Source organism: Oryza glaberrima, chromosome 11, assembly GCF_000147395.1.
Source record: "Oryza glaberrima chromosome 11, OglaRS2, whole genome shotgun sequence".
NCBI lineage: Eukaryota > Viridiplantae > Streptophyta > Magnoliopsida > Poales > Poaceae > Oryza > Oryza glaberrima.
The window spans coordinates 728,767-749,354 of NC_068336.1; the positions used below are offsets into that span (position 1 = coordinate 728,767).

The window sequence follows — 20,588 nt, forward strand, 5'->3', positions numbered from 1 at the left end:
ATTACACTCATACCTCCGTGAATGCGTCCTCTAACACATGTTTCAAGAGACAAAAACCAACAGCACATCCCTAATGTTACTAAAGTCATGTTGAAATCCTATCCGCATCTGTGTAATACTCGTGGCCACTCTATTACTTGATTGTTCACAAGGAAGAATGATACTCTGAAATTGATTCTACCGAAATATGAAAAATATTATATATTAAAATTGATAAAGGGAGAAGAATGAACATAAAAACAGATAATAAATCATTTTCTATCGTCGGAATCACACATCTCCAACGGATGGTGTGTGATGTTATAGCCTGATCCAACGGTTTAAAATGGTGATAATAAGATCTATGTCTACTAGCTAGTAGCACTTTCATAAGAAAACAGCTGGGTTATGACTGGATGGATAGACGGTTCGGTCGTTGTACACCCAAACTCACCAGGGTTAAAGTACTACTACATATATGTTTGAAACTAGTGTTCACTAATTCTAAGAGTACATAGTGGAGTATATGTGCTTATTCAGTGGTTATATATACTCCTCCGTCTAGATATTAGCGGTGAAAACGGATGTGATAGTTTCTGATCCGATACTCTCCGAATTTGGTTGGAGCAAGATATGGTATGTGTTTCTTTAAATCCCTCGGATGCGAATTGTATGGTGCAGGTGTGGATCGGATGTGGTATTGCAAAAAATCGGTGGATATAAGTTATTCGGTATTTCGAACATATTATCCGATGAACCGTTTAGCAAATTAAATAATCCGAATTTTTCAGCCCACCAGCTCACTAGCCGACTATCTGCCCATGAAAACGGTAAATTAGCTCAACCCACAAATTCAGGACATCAATTAACCCTTGACCTTAACTCACCATCTCAACTTCTGTCTATTTCGCTTGTGCATCTCACGGATGCTGCTGCCATGCACACCAAAATAATGGAGATCATGCATGTATATATGTTATAATGTTACTGTGTTGATGTATGTACATTATACTGAGTCCGCACCATGTGAAAATGTAGTGAGGTTGACACGTAGGTTGTAGTATTTTATTTCTTTATTTTGCTGCTATCTATTTATATTGATTGTTATCTTGATGTCATCACTACTCTGGACTCTGTATATGTTGACACCACGTCATCGATAACGATCCCAGTTCAGGTACAGAGATAAAACGGAATTAATTGGTTTGGATGGGACTAAAAATTTTTAGGCGTCATGTCGGATGTTTAGACACTAATTATAAGTATTACACGTAGACTATTGACAAAATCCATTCCATATCGCTAGACTAATTCGCGAGACGAATCTATTGAGCCTAATTAATCCATGATTAGCCTATGTGATGCTACAGTAAATATGTACTAATTATAGATTAATTAGGCTTAAAAAAATTTTACAGGAATTAGCTATCAATTATGTAATTAGTTTCGTAAGTAGTCTATGTTTAATACTCCAAATTAGTGTCCAAATATTCGATGTGACATGGACTAAAGTTTAGTCCCTGTATCCAAACACCCCCCAACATCAGAAAGCTAACAAAGTACTCTCGTTTCTAAAATACTAGGTGATCCTCGCGCTTTGCTGCGGAAATTACTGAGTAATTTTTAATATTTTTTTTCGATTATCGAGCTAGGATTAAAAAGAAAAAAAATGAAACGCGAGGGTTTATGAGGACTTGTCATAAAACAAACAGATGATACCCACGATTTAACGTGGAACATGTATATGTTAAATATTATAAATGATAGATATATTTGTTAAAATATTTTGGAAATGATGTGAGGAATAATGATTAGAGATATACTTGTATGCTGGTTTGTAGAATTAAATAAATTATAGATGATTTTGTATGTTTACATGAGGTTAAATATATAATTATTGTTAGTGGGTGATGATGCATGTGACATGGTTACATGTTGAGATTTAGAAGTTAGGGGGTATTAGCTTTGTAGTAAGATAGTATTAACATATATCTTTTTAAATTGTCAGTCTGTTATATTTTCCCAGAATTCTTGCTATCAACACCACTCTTAAATATTGCAAATTAATTCTTGATTGAGTAAATTATACTCACGATAGATGAGTTTACAGGTGGATACAAATAGGTGCAATAACTTACAAAACACTTATTACTCTGCAAACTTGGTTAGTCCGTGCAAAATTGGTTAAAACCTGCCACTCCCAGCGAAATTGGTTAAAAATTAGATGACGCTATCTTTCTTATGATTCCAAGTTTTCAACCCATGCTAGCAGGATAGTACAAATTTCTTCTTAAAAAAGCAGGACAGTACAAATTGTTCTTTTTCTGCAAAACCCGTAACTTGTAGCTTTATATTTAGGCCGGGTTTAGTTTCTAATTTTTTTTTCAAAAACATCACATCGAATCTTTGACCGCATGTATGTAGCATTAAATATAGATAAAAACAAAAACTAATTGCATAGTTTACATGGACATCGCGAGATGAATCTTTTAAGCCTAATTAGTCCATGATTAGCTATAAGTGCTACAGTAATCCACATGTGCTAATGACGGTTTAATTAGGCTCAAAAGATTCGTCTCGCGGTTTCCAGGCGAGTTATGAAATTAGTTTTTTCATTCGTGTCCCAAAATCCCTTCCGACATCTGGTCAAACATCCGATGTGACACCCAAAATTTTCTTTTCGCGAAGCCTTAAGGTCTCTATATTTTCCAGTGGCTAATTTTGTTTTGAGAATTTACTCCATGCTAGTAGTTCCAGACTTCCAGTGTGGTTCCAGCGGATGAGGCTATCCTTGCTTTATGCAGTTTTCAGTTGTGTGAAGTTGTGTGCCATTAACAAATCTTTTCACTCCAATTTGTTCTCACCATAACTGGCTTATTCTTTGAATAAGCCAAACAGTTTATAAAAAATAATTTATAAAAAAAGCTTTTATATATGTGTTTTTAATGAGTTAAAAATAAAGACTAAAAAAATAAACTTCATAGAAAAAAAATCCTAAAATCAAACTCTAAATTTAAATTTTAGCTGATAAGTCGATAGACATATGCATAGTCAGCCTGCTAACCTGTTTCGGAATCCACGCGGTGTAGCACGTGAAATCTTTTCTAGGAGCTCTAAAACAAACAAATGTTGCATTGTTGCACGGCTGAGAAGATTTGGCTGGTCATTATCGATTGATTAGAGCAAATATTAATGCATCACTTTGTGACTTTGTGAGAGAATTTTTGACTCCTTAATATGTTCTGCTACTATTAAAGTATTAATACTATCCTGCTGAAAAAGATATAAGGTGTACAGCCTTCAATTTGATACAGTTTCCAGTGTTAAACTTTAATATCATTAAAATTTCTAAATATATTATCACTAACCAGGAAATTAATTGAAAGTGATACAAATCCAATACATGGCACCTATGTGATGCTAAATATATTACCCGCTCCGTTACTGAACAATGCACAATCAAACTTGGCATGACCTACAGAATTAATCTTTAACTTTAAATTTCTCATATACTATAATATTTATGATCACAAATCATAATTATAAGAAATCAAATTAAAATATCAATCCAATAATACTATTTTCATCAAATAAAATTTAATTTATAATAAAATAATTATTGACCAGATATTTAAACAATTGAATATTAGAATACGTGTGTGTCTTATTCAGTGAGAACTGAGATGGAGGGAGTAGTATTTTCACAAAAATTAATTGGTATTAGCTTAATTATTTTTGAAAAAACTACAAATGTAATTTTCTCCAAATACTCCCTCCATCTACTTTTGATATATAGGTATATTTTCAAATCTGAAAAATTTACTTTTGTTAGGCATATTTCAATCGAACCACCTATCATCTTAATGATTTTCTCGGATTTAATGTGTGACTTTTTATTTTTCCACACAAGATTAACTACATAGGAATCGAGGAATGTAAATATTAATGAATTGCTTGTCTACGAGAAATAACTAGTAGCATGTTTAAATAGATGATAAATAGAATTACTTGTCCTTTGTCATTGTGCCAAGATGAAATATAGAGAACGTATGCACGCGAGGAGCTACCGGGGCTACATTATTACTATAAACAATGACTTTTCAATAGAAAATTTAAAGCTATCACAATTAGCGATATATTTAATGAAGTGATTGAAGATCAGCTATAGTGAAGACCTGCTGGCAGATTTTTGATTGGCTGTAACAGGATGGATAACCATCCATCGACGCCGGTAAAATAATCCTATACACATACAAACTACTCTTATAATCATGCATGCACGCAGCGGGGGGTAATATGGCAATTACTCCTATAGTCCTATTTGCTTGGCATGCATATATTACACACATGCATTCTCCTACATATCGTGTTGACTGCAGATGAGTCGTCGCATGAGCAGACACCAGATGATGAATCCATTTCTGCTGGCTGTAGAGGTACGCCGCCATGAGGGAACCGGCCGTACCTAGACAATAACATCACACACAGTAGCATCCCCACACGTTGCATTGTACTGCATCTGTTTCCAAATATGTGATATTGTTATTTTTTGAATTTGATGTTTAGCTATTCATCTTATTTAAAACTACTTATGTATATTTATTTTATTGCCACTTATTTTTATTGTTACATATAAGAAATTTAAACACAACCTACGTATTTACATATTTATTACATGCACTACTTAATTTTTAAATAAAAGAAACGGTCAACACATAACGTTTAAAAGTAAACCATGTCATCAGTAAAAAAATAGAGAGAGTAGTACTAGTAAATTAATTTTGCTAGGCACATACTCCCTCCGTCCCACAAAGAGAAGATTTCCGGAGGGAAGGCTTTGTCCCACTAAAAACCAATTCCTGCACACAAAACCGGAAACTTTCTCTCTATCGTATCGTGTGTGGGCCATAGGTGGACGGCGACTTCTCTTGTTCACACCACACAAAACTTATCGCATCCCAGATTTCTCTCATCTCTCTCTCTCTCTCTCGCTTTCTCCCCGCCGCCCTCTCCTGGATCGATTCCATCGACACGGCGGCGTCCAGATTCCCTCCCTACCTCTGTCCCGCTCCTCCCCGCACATCCCTCCCCACTCCACGCTGCTCTCCCTCGCTTCTGCATCTCCCTACAGAGTTCCTCGTCTACCAAGATGCGGGCGCTTGGATACGGCGGGGGAGGGCTGCGAGCAGGTAGATCTGATGCCGGAGGCGGTTCCGGTGGAAGGATTTGGCTCGGTAGCTCCTTCCCCTTCCCCATGTCCCTCCCGCTCCTCTCTGCACGTCCCTCCTTCTCCACGCCACTCCCCATCGCTCCCGCATCTGCAGTGACGGCAGGAGATGGATACGGCAGAGACGGCAGGAAATGGATGCGGTGGATGGTACGGCGGCGACAGCAGGGCATGTTGTTGTGATGCAGGAGGTGAAGGCGAAAGTTTGCATACCTATCTGTGGCAGATCTGATGTAGGAACCTGATTTCATTTTTTTTCCCTCTATTCTTAGTTCTTCTCTGTTCTTTGTTCTTGCCATAGTTCTTGCAGGTGAATTCAGAATATTTCTTTTTTTATTGGAGAGATGTTCCCTTTTCGGCAAATGTAATCTTTTCTTGAGGCAAATGCAACTCAATTTTTTTTTGCCTTTCCTCCAAAGTACTGGAGTAAGTATACTAAATTAATGTGTGCAGAGAATAGCAGTGTTGATGGATGAACATAGTTAATGAGGGTATTTTAGTAATTTCATGTTAATTCTAAACTTGCCTCGGGAATCTTAGGAATCGCATTTTTTGGGACGGAGGGAGTACATAGTAATGTAAAATTCAGTTGTACCGAAATTAAAGCTTATGGGAATATTGATTCTGGTGTTCCAAATAATTCATTGCCGCAATTAGAAGATGATTTCGCTAGAAGAGCTAAAAGCAAGTATAATTAATAATGATTCCTACTCTCCCATGACCATGATTATATCACCTGATACTGATAGAATTATATAACGGAACACATGCATGTTGTACAAACGTCGAGATTCAGAAGACTTTTACTACGTCGTTAACGTTGATATTCAGAAGACTGGAGCAATATTCATCAATATTGTTGAAGATGAATTCGCTCGATAGAGAGATCATATTAATTCCAACTGGATCGCCCATGATGTAATTAAATCACCTGATACTGATAGAGAACACATGCTGTAGTACATCATTGAGATTGAGAAGACTCTAGTAGAGTACCTAGGTCGATCTGAGTCCAACTCCCAACGACCTAGCAGCGACTGCCATCAATGGATGTATATATGATTCCATCTATCATCCGCATCTCAGCTCGTTGCCCAGCATCTTCCTATTTATACCCTCCACCCATCGACCGACGATCCATCACCGGCGACGAGGAGACACTCACTGATATAATCAAGCTAGCTAGCTTAATCACCTAGCTATCCGTCAGTTTAGCTAGATATGGCTGCAGTTAACTGCAAGGTGGTGGTCGCCGTGATTGTGGTGGCGATGGTGGTTGCGGCGCCGGGGGCGTCGGCGGCGATAACGTGCGGGCAGGTGGGATCGGCGATCGCGCCGTGCATCTCGTACGTGACGGGGAGGAGCGGCCTCACGCAGGGATGCTGCAACGGAGTGAAGGGGCTGAACAACGCCGCCCGCACCACCGCCGACCGCCAGGCGGCCTGCCGCTGCCTCAAGAGCCTCGCCGGCAGCATCAAGTCGCTCAACCTCGGCACCGTCGCCGGCGTCCCCGGCAAGTGCGGCGTCAACGTCGGCTTCCCCATCAGCCTCTCCACCGACTGCAACAAGTATATCATCTCTCTATGACTCCTCTCTCTCTCTCTCTCTCTCTCTCTCTTTATATATATATACACGCATATATCTCTTTATTTTTTACGTGCTATCTAAATACTCCCTCCGTTTTAGGTTGTAAGACGTTTTAACTTTGGTCAAAGTTAAACTTCTCTAAGTTTAACTAATTTTGTAGAAAAAAGTAATAATATTTAAATACCATCATAGTTTCATTAAATCCATAATTGAATAAATTTTCATAATATATTTGTCATGGGTTAAAAAAGTTACTACTTTTTTACTACAAAATCAGTAAAACTTACAGTATTTTAACTTTGACTAAAGTCAAAACGTCTTATAATCTAAAACGGAGTAATAGTTAATAAAAACTTTTACAAGTTAAGATAGATTACCATGTGTGAGATATATCTCACTTCATAGACATAAAAGATTAAATTCAACTTATACAAGTTAAATTAAGAAAAAACTAAACTAACACTAGTTAACGTATTTTCGCTATTATATCTGTTATTATTGTTATAACTTGTACAAGTTTAATTTAAACATGTATATTTATGGACATGCATATTTAATACTAATCTATCTTATCATTTTGTTTTACTTTTTAATGGCTATTAAGGTGGGGGGATGAAAGCAACAATGAGATATTTCTCGAGATATGAAACATTTTCCCATAAAATAACTAACTTCCTATATATATGCATTTTTTTTCTTTGGTGCAGGGTCAGCTAGATCAATTAATCCTGCTTGGATCGATCGATCGAGCTTAACACGCTAGCTCGATCGGAGTTGATCAGCTAGTAATTAAGCACGTACTTGCTACAGCATATATGAACAAAGTAATTAAAATAACAGCTGCGGCAGACATGCAGCGCTCCATTCTCTCTGTGTATCAGCTGTATACTTTATGTTGCACGCTCCCTGTGTGCATGTTCTATCTTAATTTTCTTCAGTATGTACACGATCTGTGTGTACTACGTGTAATCCTATACGTTTTATGAATTGCATGTTGTCCAAATGTCTTGGTCCTAGCTACTAGCTACTCCAGCTTCTTGCTGAGGAAATCTGCAGTAGTAGTAATCCCTCGTTGTGATACGCAACAAAATTGTTTAATGTGATCCTGCTATATATATAGAAAATCATCTCTATTATTTTACAGGCATAAAACAAGCCCACTCTAAAAACAATTAGTGCAGCCGGTTGTCTTAATAGACCCGTATGTGAAAATCGTTTTTCACAAGCAATTCCTTAAGACAACTTCATGTATCATTATTGTAGTATGTCAAAAAGATGCACCACACTATGCACAGTCATACAAAATGGCACTACTACACAACTGATCTTTTATCGGGATATCCATTTCGGATAGATTTAGAACGGGTATTAGAGATATTTTTAAGCATCGGTTACCAAAAACATCTTTAATTCCGATTGGTGTTACAACCGGTACTAAAGATGCCTACAGGGTTAGTTTAAAAAGAAAGCATCCATATCCATGTCTGATGGGTGGAGTTGGTGGATGGTTACACACGTGAGGGCTGAGGTGAGAGATCTTGAGTTCGAATCACATATCCCACACATTTTTTTTTATTTCGTATGCATCTTTAATACCGTTTATTTCAACTGGTACTAAAGATCGAGATATTTAGTCTCAATTTGTTAGAACCGGTTCTACATCTAAAACGGTTCCCAACTGGTGCTAAAAATGGGTTCTCCACTAGTGTGGCAATACATTTACATTCACACATTAAGGATTCACATCGTCACCCATATTCACGTTGACACTGTCTTTTAATGTATAATTTAAATGTTCACATTGTGAATATTCGATAATGATAGGGAGCCTGATCCCTATCTACAAGTCTAAACCTAAGATTAATTTGATCGCCATGAGTTAATGAATAGATAAGCGCACTATCTATTGCTTGAAATGGTAGATCCATTAATTTCCTTTTCGTAGATAGATTATTGTAAAAAGTTGTCGTTGGCTGATTGGAAATAGACTTGGGCATGAAACCTATACCCTCTGCAACTCCACGTAATCGAAAATCATCCTGGAATAGACCCAAGGATGAAATTTAGACCAAGGAACGAAATTGGGCATCTATAAGTGTTGGGAGACAAAAATAAACGGTTTCATAGAGTTAAATGATCAAAGTTGGAACAATATTGCAATAGTTGATGATTAAATTAATTAATGTGGACTTCTCTAAACCATATATAGGCTGTGTTCGGCAGCCCTGTTCCTAACACCACCAGTACGCACGAAAAAATGGAACGGTCCATTAGCGCGTGATTAATTAAGTATTAGCTATTTTTTAAAAAAAATGAATTAATTTGATTTTTTTTCAAGCAACTTTCGTATAGAAACTTTTTAAAAAAACATACCGTTTAGCAGTTTAAAAAATGTGCGCGCGAAAAACGAAAGAGGAGGTTGGGAAAAGGGTGCCAAACATAGCCTGTATTGTGCGCCAGATACTGGTAGGGGCATTGTTGTTCATCCTCGAAAGTGGCACAAATATAAATACGACATTATTTCTTACACGAAAACGAAACAGGGAAAACTAATTTAACAAATAGAGACATATGTAGCGCTGCCGCTAGCTAGCTTTCAGAGTCCACTTTTTGAGAGAGCTCAATCCAATGTGTGGTTTGGCTGCGGCGACGAACCAGAATCTCACTCTGCTGGTGCACCCAATCCAATCACCAAATCCAAAGGAAATTCAATGTACAACAAAATTAAAAAGAACATCTTATAATTTGTCTCCTCCTCCTGCATATGCTTGACTCCTAGCTTAACTAGAGGTACCTGCAGCCAGCCATGCGGCGGCTGGGTGACGTCGTGGAGGCGCCGGCGCTGGTGCTGACGCCGGCCTCCATGCAGCAGGCCGGCGGGAGGGGGAGCTCCGGCGCCTTGGACGCCAGCATGGTCGTCATCCTCGCCGCGCTGCTCTGCGTCGTCATCTGCGCCCTCGGCCTCACCTCCCTCATCCGCTGCGCGCTCCACTGCGCCCGCGGCCTCTCCCCCACCACGGCGACGCTGACGCCGTCGGTGTCGACAGCTGCGACGGCCGGGCTGAAGAAGACGGAGCTGAGGAGGATTCCGGTGGAGGTGTACGGCGCCAAGCAGGCCGGCGTCCCCGACGGCGAGTGCGCCATCTGCCTGGGCGACTTCGCCGACGGCGACAAGGTGCGCGTGCTCCCGAGGTGCCACCACGGCTTCCACGTCCGCTGCATCGACACGTGGCTCGCCGCGCACACGTCCTGCCCTACTTGCCGGGACTCCATTCTCTCCGTCCATGGAGTCGTCGCCGGCGGCCAAACATAGCTAGTAATATAATTTCTTGAACAGAAGAGGTCTAAAATGTAAATAGAATATAGGTGGTAAAGTACTCCAAAATTGGGATTGCGTAAATGCAAGGGATTGGACACAATGTTTGCAGTGTCTCTGTCACTTGGATTATCCATCTGTTTAGCTGTTTCTATGAGTTTTCTCCTTTAATTTGTGTGCTAGCACATGATATTTCCCCCAAGATTCGCTGTTCGTTTGTTCTGGGCATAATTTTGTCACCACTCAACAACAAAACGAAAGGAGAGAAAGCACTGAATTGGTATTTTCTTTTGGAAGAATTGCATTGGTATTTTGGATGCTTGTTCAGCCAAACTTTTCCCCCAAGTGACAAGTCCTTTTTCTCAAATTGGTGTTGTCCAGCATCTAATCACCTCCCATGCCAGAGACCTTCCTTTCCCCTTTTCTTCACGTTGCCAACTAGTACTAGTAGCTAAGAATAAGATGACTCCATGCCAACGTTCTGCGCTCGAGTTATGGCATAAGCATTGGAGTAAAAACTCAGAAAATGTTCAATTGTTCTGTTCAAATAATGCTTCAAAAAAATAACGTAGGATTTTGGGGATAGGATTTTGGGGAGAGGGTGCCTGGGGTGGCACATAGTAATACGTCTTCGGTGATGCTAAATCTTATGTTTGGATTCCTCTAAAATTCTCTACGGATATATTAAGTCATTCCATATAGGTTTCTAATTGATTATCTTTTCTTCTTGTTAGAGTTTGTGTGAATATGTATATAAAGTCGGTTTCAGTTCAGAACTTCGAGTTTAATAGGAGTAGGGTAGAGTTAGAGTCAAACTCTTTCAGCTCTCTTAAATAGAGAGGCAAACTTATTATAATTAACCACATGACAACTTAGCATAGGCGAGAGGGAATGGCTGTCGACGATGTCCGACCGAAGTTTGTTGTACCTCTGATACGCTGTAATTATGCTACATCTAGTACGAGTGTTCATAATCAGTGTCCGGAGATATAGGATTCGGTTGAATTTCGTTAACAAATATTGTATCTCGGTGTCGTCATCACGTTTGGATATTCTATGACGTTTCTTAGTGTTTGGATCTCGATGTGCAGGCCACGGCCAAAACGAATACTACGATGCCTGCACGTCTCAAATTTCCTTCCTTGGAATCTGCCGCATCTCAAATTTCCTTCTGCATCTCAAATTTCCTTCCTTGGAATCTGCCGCCTCCACTGAAGTAGCCGAGGCCCAATAATATGCCCCGCCACATTACTGGAGCTCCCCCACCATGTGACCTATAAAAAATGTTTTGGGTTTTCATACGTGAGCTTTGATACCACTTGTTATAGTGTGCAACCCGGCCCACCAACTGTGGTCACATTGGGTCTACTCCACTACAAACTCAATTGGTACCATAACTTTAGCTCATGGGCTTACACAACCTAAAAGACTAGTCTGATAAGTAACGACCGTCCTCACCTTTTAAATTGTACCCCTCCATTAACAATTACGAATGTGGGACTAAACCCAACAATTTCAATGGATATATATGTGATAAAAAAATCCATGTGATTTTGATCCTATGAGATTTCTCCCTTAATTTGTTCCTTTATTCGAAGTGGTGTCTATCTTATCTCCATTGCTATCCAAATATAGTACTATATTCTTTGTAAAACAAAATGAAGAACCGACTTGACTGTGGACTAGTATCTACCTTTTGTTGGCAACATGCATCCTAACTTCCCCTTAGAAGAATATTTTTTTTAGATCATCCTTAGAAGCATGGGCGGAGCCACCATGATTCCTGCGTATTCCCAGGAATACCTAACTTTTTTTTATCAAAAAACAAGTATACTTCAATATATGCACATGTACATATATTAGTTAGCCAAGTACTCTTCCTCACTGAGATGCGTATAGATAAAATAGTTGAAAGGTTTAGAAAAGTGAAAAATCTTCCTGATCTTTCCATTATGATTGTTGAAACAAAGTTGCACAATAGACATGAGATTATTTACAAGCTTCTCAAATTGGTTATAGTACTTCCAGTAGCAATAGCTAGTGTTCAAATAATCTTTTCTGCCATGAATTATGTGAAGAATAAATTGAGAAACAGGCTGAGGGATCAATACTTGAATCATTGCTTGGTCACATTTATTGAGCGTGAGATGTTTTTGAAAGTCAAGGACTGTGATATTATAAACCGCTTTCAAGCCATGAAGGAACGTAGAATTAAAGCTACTCTTCCAAACCATGAATGAACCGAAATAGAAAATTAGAGTTACCATGTAATAATTTGTAGTTTTATTTCTTCGATTATCGGTATTGACATACTGTGAACCATTGATTTTTTTTTACTATGAACTTTATTTTGTTAAACGGGAATACCCAACTTCGAAATCCTGACTCCGCCACTGCTTAGAAGAAGTTAAAGCAGAACATCTCTAATTTATTTATTTGTTGGAGTAGGTAACTTGTATGGGTTGGTTGATTCCAAAATGAGTACAACACTGAAAGGAGGTTTTAAAGGATGTACAAGACTGAAGACTGCACACCAAACTATGGCAGTACAGTACTATTCATGAATTTGTGGCATGATGTTGCTCTCAAAGATATTCTGGTGTCGTTTTCCAGCTTCATTTTGCAAGCTCAATACACAAGTTGGAAGTTGGAACCACTGGTGGACTTAATTCGAACACATGAGCAGTACAGGGACAGATTCCTACCTTCACTTCTATCACTGTCTTAGGCTGCTTGCATCAGATACACAAGTAAATTTGAAACATATACATTTGAGTATGTTTCCTCTGCTTTGGAGCAAGTAAATCATGCATTTGAAGTAGTAGGGAAATCAATACCATTATCAATTGTAGCATGCACATGAGAGCAGCTGGACAAATCAAAGCATGATCGAATTAAAAATGAAAGGGAAACGGGCAACATTACTACAGTAGTTTATTACTCCATGCCTCATGCAGAGAGCAGTGCTGCGAATTGATCTGCCAGGCTCTTCACAGTCGTCGGAGAAACTGCAGATTCTCCACCCAGGTACCACTTCTGAATCATCTCGGCCACATTCTTGTTCTCCACTGTCAGCTTCGCCTCGCCCTTGCCTTCTGTCACAAATGATATCTGCACACATATATGCATGATTCAATTAGGTTTGCAAGAACAAAGATTTGATCACTTGATATCTTAACCAAACCCAGCTGAATATAAGGAGTACTCTACAAGATTATACCTCTGCAATTCCAGGGGTGGTAGGAAAGTGGAAGGTGATGACGGAGTTGGGCTTGAAATACTTGGACTGAAAGAATTCGGTGACCTTCTCCAGAGCCTCTTCTTCATCCTCCTCGTACTTGTCTACTGACACGAGACGGTCACGCACTGAACTCTCCAGCTGCACGCCGTATTGTGATCCTTTGATCTCCTTGATCACCACTATCCTCAACAATTTCTCCACCGGAGCTACCACACGTAAACATCATCAATCAGCATGATTCAAATGAAATAATGAAAAAAAAAGTTATTGCTGTAATGCATGAGCTGTCGAGCTGAAGCTGAACCTTACTCTGTTTTATTTTATAGGATATAACAATGTTCTATAAACTCTACAGAGAAAATACTACTATTTGTGATTTGTCACTTGAAATGGGAGAATGGCATTGACATACTGTAGAACAGGCAATTCTAAATCAGCTTTTACAGATTCTGAAGTGCAAAATCTGAATGATGGGGGTCATTTTAGTTACCAGAAACTAGGGCCTGAAAGAAGCCATCATCCTGCACAAGCTCCTCGGCCTTCTTGCCCTTCCAACTCTCCAAATGCGCTAGCACATTGTCCTTTTCAAGATACACCCCGATGGCGTTGTATTTGATCTGAAGGAAATGGATCTCAATGTCTGTGATGCCTGCAATTGGTTATTTCAAAGGCGTTTAGAGGCTTGTGTTGTACTGATAATCTGATATTAGGTAACAGCTTAATTCGTTAGTAGATTAATTAATTACCATTAGCAAGCAGTGACAATGGCTTACTGACGGTTATCTCCTGAGGAAATGGGATGCCCTCCACCTCCACGGTGGCTATCTCTGTGCCCACTGCACTTACAACAATCATGCAAAATGCAACTAATTGGGCATTGAAATCTTGTAATTACCAGTATATGTATGGTCATGTTTTGTATATAAGCATATTTCAACAACCTTCACATACTACTTTCAGAATTTCTCTAAATGTACAAGCTAGTGCAAAGTCCGAAGTGGGTATGAAGCTACCACCAGAGTTTCAGATGGAATTAGATACATTCATTCATGAGAAAGTCTTTTTGAGTTCTTGATATCCCTTTTTTTTAGAACCATGAGAATGTCTTTTCTTGATATCCCTCAAGACGGACGAAAGACAGAAGGCCTATTTGGTTGGTGACCTGAGCACCACGCCTGAAGAATTTGCACTCCAACAAACTCATGGGTTCCACCTGACGAGTTGATTGTTTGGTTTGCTGCTGCTGCCTGATCGAGTAGATGATTACTGCTAACTCAAGTATTAGACGGGAAGAACAAAAATCTCGACAAAACGGCTTGGCGTCTCGGGAAAAATCTCACAAAATCCATATGCTACATACCTAACTTTCCAAAAATATCCCCAAAGTCGCAATAACGATCAGCAAAATCAGCAGCATCAGCTGAATTGAAGCTTCGCTCTAAGCTGGATCCGGCAAAGGGGATCGCGCGAAGCTTCGTACAAACTCGACCAACGCGGGGACTTCGCTCAACGACGACCACGGCAGGGGCTTCGCTTGCCGGCGGTGGCGATTGAGGTAGGTGTGGGCTTCACGCAGTGGCGTCAGATCAGGGGCAGCCTCGTGCGATGGCGGCACGCGGTGATGACTTCGTACAGTTGAGATTTCGATGGTAAAGCACGCATTTGTTTACGCCCTGGGCGACAGAAATCAGCCGCGCTAATTGCACGCCTCTATGGCTGGAGTATGCGTCAGGCCAGGCCAGTGGAGAACATTCTTGGGTAGCAACCAATCAAGATCGACACAAATCTTTTAATCCTAATTACTCCATGATTTAATAATATGGTGTTACAGTAAATATTTTCTAATGATGAATTAATTAGGTTTAATAAATTCATCTCGTAATTTACAGGCGAAATCTGTAATTTGTTTTGTTATTAGACTACGTTTAATACTTCAAATGTATGTCCGTATATTCGATGCGACACGGTAAAACTTTTCACCCCTGCATCTAAACACAGCCTAAAACTTTAGTCCCTATCACATCAGATATTTAGATGCTATTTTAGAGTATTAAACATAGACTAATTACAAAACTAATTGCATAAATAAGACCTAATTCATGAGACGAATTTTTAGGCCTAATTAATCCATGATTATAGTCTATGTGATGCTAGCATTAAATATGTGCTAATTATAGATTAATTAGGCTTAAAAAATTTATCTCGCGAATTAGCTCTCATTTATGCAATTAGTTTTCTAATTAGTCTATATTTAATACTCGAAATTAGCGTCTAAACATCCGATGTGACAAGGACTATATTTGACACTAACTAGAAGTATTAAATATAAATTAATAATAAAATAAATTACATAAATAAGAGTTAATTCGCGATACAAATTTTATAAGCCTAATTAATCTATAATTAGCACATTTTTACGGTAGCTTCACATAGGCTAATCATGAATTAATTAGGCTCAATAGATTCATCTCGCGAATTAGTCCAAGATTATAGAATAGGTTTTGTCATTAGTCTACGTTTAATACTTCTAATTAATATCAAACATTCTATGTGATTTAGTCCCTGGATCCAAACAGGACCTAAGTCCAGGCATGCTTCTCTCAGGTAGCAACCAAATTAAACATGCTCGGAGTAATACTACTACTAGCAAGGATCCATCAGAAGGAAGCAAGAAAGAGAGATTAACTTACTTCTTCTTAGCAATGGAACCAGGAGGTTGGAACTGAAACTGCTTTTGCTCCTTGCGATGAATAGAGAGCGCTAATTGTTGACGAGAGAAATAGAGAGGAGCTGAAGATCGAAAGAGCGTGAGTAGGGAAATGTTTTTATTCGCCAAGGACAACATATGAGGGTTGATGCAGGCAGGGGTTAGGTAGGAGATGAAGACAGGACAGAAGAAAAGAGGCGTGGCACATCTCAGACTTTCAGATACACCTACCACTCCGAAAGTTCCAAACTCCCCACGAACTTAAGGAAAAAAAAAAACAAGAAGAGCAGCTAAATTGCTAATAGAAGGGGTAGGTACCATGTTCTAGATCGTGGCCAAAACATATACAGGTTCACACCGAACGATGCATTTAGCTTCATATGTTTAGCTTGATGTTATTTTAAATCATATCTTTTTTTAAGTTGTTAAATATGTACATTAATTTAGTTTTTTTATCAAACTTTAGTACTCCCTCCGTTCCAAAATATAGGTATTTTTGGACTTTGACACGGTCAACAAGATATTATTGTTGACCAATAATATCTATAAAAGTTTAAATAAAAAGAGTTATACATTATTGATACTTTGTTTAATGATAAATCTAATAACATTAATTTTACATGAATGATCTTTTTTATTTTTTCTATTAATAGTCAAAGTTGAAAATGTCTGACTTGTCACTATGCTAAAAATGCTTATATTTTGGGATGCAGGGAGTAAATACGTAATAAATCATGTCAAAACTTGGCAATATTGCTAAATTGACAAAATTTGATAAGGTTTATTTTGGCTACAATCTAAGGCATAGCGGCACGACACCTCCCTCCACCGCGCAGTGCCTCATCCCTCGCCCTCGAGCCACATGCATACAAGCTTAGCTCCCGAGGAGGCCTCACCGACCAAGCGAGCAGCGGGGCGCACATCCACCGGCGCACGGGTGCTCGCTAGCTCATGCCGCGTTCGTCGACCGCGCCTGCACCGTCTCCTCCCTCCCATCGTACATCCCCACGGCGGGTCAGGTCCTCGTCTCCGGTCCCTTACTAGCGCTCGCGGAGGTCCAGGGCGGCCGCGTTCGCCTCCCTCAGCTGCCTCTTCTCCGCCCCTCTCCCGCCGTGCGGATCCGCGGCGGTGGCCCCAGACCAAGTGCTCAACTAGCGCTCTCCTCGCCACCACCTCCCCGCGGACGGTGGAGTTGACCGCGGCTGTGTGCACGCTAGCCTCGCATGGCTTGCGTTAGGAGGCTAGGCATTGAGGTGGACGTCGTCGGCGCCAGGAGCTCCGCTGCGAGCAGATCATGGCTCATCAAGCAGTGAGAGGAGCAATTTGGTCTCATCAAACTGCATTCTAGCGAAAATGGAGAAAATAGCGAAGTGGCTGTGATCACACACTCTATATTGGCATTTTAGTGAAACCTTTTTTTTTAACGTGGCGAAATGTCCATTTCGTCAAAAGGGTGGGGACGGAGCACATATTTGATGGGCCGCCTGAACATTTAGGCCTAAACTGATGCTGGGCCGATGGGCTTCATGTACTGATGAACCAACCTGGGTGGAATCACCTCTTCCTTGGAATTCCCCTCTTCCTTATCGTCTTCATCGCATCACTTGAGCTGCCAGGTGCCAGCGTCACTCAGCTGAGCTATGGCTTCTCTCCGCCTCCGCCACCTCTCTCCCTCCGGCGCCACTGCACCACCCTCCTCCTTCGCCCAACTCCGCCGCCCTTCCTCCTGCCTCGCCGGACCACGACCTCTCCGCTCTCGTCTCACCCGTACGCTACGCCCGTATCCTTCCCTTCATCCCATTGTCCCAATCCCGACTTCTTCTTTTCTCAGCTGAGTGCCTGAGTACTACTGCTTGTTCCTTTCTTTCTTGCAGGGGTGTATGCGCTGTCCAGCAACGACATCAGGGTGGGCTCCAACCTCGAGGTCGACGGAGCTCCCTGGAAGGTTATTGGTTCGTAATCGTATCCACTCACAATCTCATCTTCTTTCTTCCTTTCTGCTAGTACTAAAAACATACCTGATTCCTGGTTGGAGTCTCCCAGTGGATACAGTAGCTTTGTTGAACATACCTCATGTAGCCACAAATTTCATTATTTCAAGGCACATTATTATCTGCATTGCATATATAGGACCAGATGGGGGGACGAAAGCTGCTACCTTGATTTCTTTATCACATTTTAGGAAGAATTACAACTCCCTTTTATACAACTGCAATCCATGTTGTTCATAAGCAATGTGACACTCTAGTGCTATAAAAACCAATTATTTTCTTGCTTGTTACATCCACTGTTTCAGAAGAATTACCTCCTTTCATACCTTTCAGTGTGTACTTGAGCAAATTTGCTTCTGTTGGTTCGATTTTTCAAACTTCACATATAGCTTAGCTTGCCACAATATGTGAATGTTATTTGCTTTCCCAAGTATTCCCCGCTTTTCAGATCACTCACTGCTATGTTTCTTTCAGTTACTAGAATGGAATGGTAAAGCATACTCTAGTACCTATAAAATGAGCTTTAAGAGTTTCATTTGTTACGTTTGATCTAAATAAAATTATGTGTTTTTCAAAAAAATTCCAGACAAATCTATATCTGTGAAAAAACAAATGTTGAAATGTCATAGAGTATTCTGACAGATGTATATAATTTCTTGCCATCTATTGCTCATCTATTCCATTTTACTTTAGATGCTCGATATAAGAAATATAGCATATAAAACTTTCTGTCTTCATGCAACAACAGAATTTCTCCATGTCAAGCCTGGAAAAGGTGCTGCTTTTGTAAGGACAAAAATGCGTAATTATATCACTGGCAACACAGTTGACAAAACCTTTCGAGCTGGAAGTACGGTAATCCAAGCAGAAACTCACCTTTCTAAACCTGTAGAAATTACTCTCTCCGTTTCAGATTATAAGACGTTTTGACTTTGGTCAAAGTTAAACTGCTTTAAGTTTTACCAAGTTTGTAGAAAAAAGTAGTAACATTTTCAACCCAAGACAAATTTATTATGAAAATATATTCAATTATTGATTTGATGAAACTAATTTAGTATTATCAATATTACTATATTTGTCTATAAATTTAGTCAAATTTAAAGCAGTTTGACTTTGACCAAAGTCAAAATGTCTTATAACCTAGAACGGAGGGAGTACTATTCTGTGACTGTATCAGATCATGCTTTAGCTTATGTAATCAGAAGCAACTGATATGATACTCATCAACTCTCCTTCAATGTGTTCTAACAAAGAAGAGCACTTATTTTGTCACTTTTGTTTTAGATCCCAGAGGCATCCATTTCAAAGGAAACTAAGCAATTTACCTACAAGGATGGAGCCCAGTTTGTGTTCATGGATCTGGTACATGTTTCAGTTTTTCATTCAAACATATCATGAAAAGAGTAGTCGCTAGCTGTCTGTATGCTTCAGTAATCAGTATGCAATGGAACACCCATGTTTGAAATTTAAGCACGTGCTAACCATATGGAATATGGTACTATAGAAACATATGAATTGAACTCGCTGATTTCTACAATGTAGAAACTACTGGTAGAAGTATCGTTTAAAGTTTTACGGACAGTCGGAAGTTTTACAGACAGACAGTCAAGTTTTAGAAACATATGAATTAAACTTGCCGATTCCTTTTGTTTTCAGCAAACTGCTGCCAAAAAAGAAGGCAAAGAGAATGAATGGTTCTTTTATGGTGTGTTCCCCAAGTGCATAATGTTACTTATCTTTATAATTTTCCTTTCCAGACTACCTTTGAAGAAAGTCGCTTAAATGAGTCAGATGTTGGCGACAGGCAGAAATGGTTGAAAGAAGGAATGGACTGCAATTTGTTATACTGGAATGGACGGGTATTTCCTGTTTTGTTTTTACATAATCTGCTGTCTAAATCCAATCAATTAATTGGCTGTTGTCAGTTCATATGTTCCTATTTTGTTTCAAACTCTTGATAATGTGCTGTTTGATTAGTTATGTATTCTTGCACAGAATAGGATATTGGTCACTGACATTAATATGTCCTGCAGATCATTGATTTTGATCTCCCCATCACCGTTAGGCTGACTGTAACTGATACTGACCCAGGGCAAGGTGACAGTGCACAAGGTATAACTGCATGTGAATATCACAATTAGAAAAAAAATGTTTTCTTATTAAAGCTGACACGATCAGAATAATAATCTTTTAACTGTATATTTTGTAGGAGGAACAAAACCAGCAACCGTGGAAACAGGAGCTGTTGTCACAGTGCCCTCGTTTGTGAACGTAGGCGATGATATCCTGATTGATTCAAGAACTGGCCAGTATATGAACAGAGCATAGAAGAGATGAGAGACTAGACATCAACAGAGCATTAGTTTTTGTCTCCGCATTTTTGGCCCATTCCCTCACCTCACCCAGGCTTGACTGTATTGTTTACAGCATTTGAACCCTCGACAGGATCAAAATGCTTTCTCAAATTTTTGTACTGCATATGTGCGTACATATTTCACCAGAGCAGATGATTAATGAGCCAAACACATTGTAAGATCCAT

The 20,588-nt window shown here is 39.5% G+C and overlaps 4 protein-coding genes across 4 annotated transcripts; 3 read left to right on the top strand and 1 right to left on the bottom strand.

Annotated features, from left to right (window-relative positions):
- The first annotated feature begins 6,328 nt into the window (after positions 1-6,328).
- Positions 6,329-7,796, top strand: LOC127753959 (non-specific lipid-transfer protein 1-like). The gene is made up of 2 exons (XM_052279406.1): positions 6,329-6,774; positions 7,501-7,796. Exons 1-2 carry the CDS (start codon positions 6,428-6,430, stop codon positions 7,508-7,510), a joined length of 357 nt encoding a protein of 118 aa, XP_052135366.1. The 5' UTR covers positions 6,329-6,427; the 3' UTR covers positions 7,511-7,796.
- A 1,550-nt stretch (positions 7,797-9,346) lies between these two features.
- LOC127755078 (RING-H2 finger protein ATL74-like) lies at positions 9,347-10,395 on the top strand. The gene has a single exon (XM_052280714.1). The coding sequence runs from the start codon at positions 9,600-9,602 to the stop codon at positions 10,104-10,106; it is 507 nt and encodes a 168-aa protein (XP_052136674.1). The 5' UTR covers positions 9,347-9,599; the 3' UTR covers positions 10,107-10,395.
- A 2,504-nt stretch (positions 10,396-12,899) lies between these two features.
- Positions 12,900-16,223, bottom strand: LOC127755444 (chalcone isomerase-like protein 2). The gene is made up of 5 exons (XM_052281123.1): positions 16,041-16,223; positions 14,097-14,186; positions 13,841-13,999; positions 13,330-13,556; positions 12,900-13,220 (listed from the first exon to the last, which is right to left on the bottom strand). Coding segments are annotated over exons 1-5 (639 nt in total). The 5' UTR covers positions 16,042-16,223; the 3' UTR covers positions 12,900-13,058.
- A 1,411-nt stretch (positions 16,224-17,634) lies between these two features.
- LOC127755443 (uncharacterized) lies at positions 17,635-20,585 on the top strand. Its single transcript, XM_052281122.1, has 7 exons — positions 17,635-17,824; positions 17,932-18,009; positions 18,797-18,903; positions 19,333-19,410; positions 19,806-19,907; positions 20,082-20,160; positions 20,258-20,585. The coding sequence occupies exons 1-7, from the start codon at positions 17,698-17,700 to the stop codon at positions 20,374-20,376; spliced, it is 690 nt and encodes a 229-aa protein (XP_052137082.1). The 5' UTR covers positions 17,635-17,697; the 3' UTR covers positions 20,377-20,585.
- The last annotated feature ends 3 nt before the right edge of the window (positions 20,586-20,588 follow it).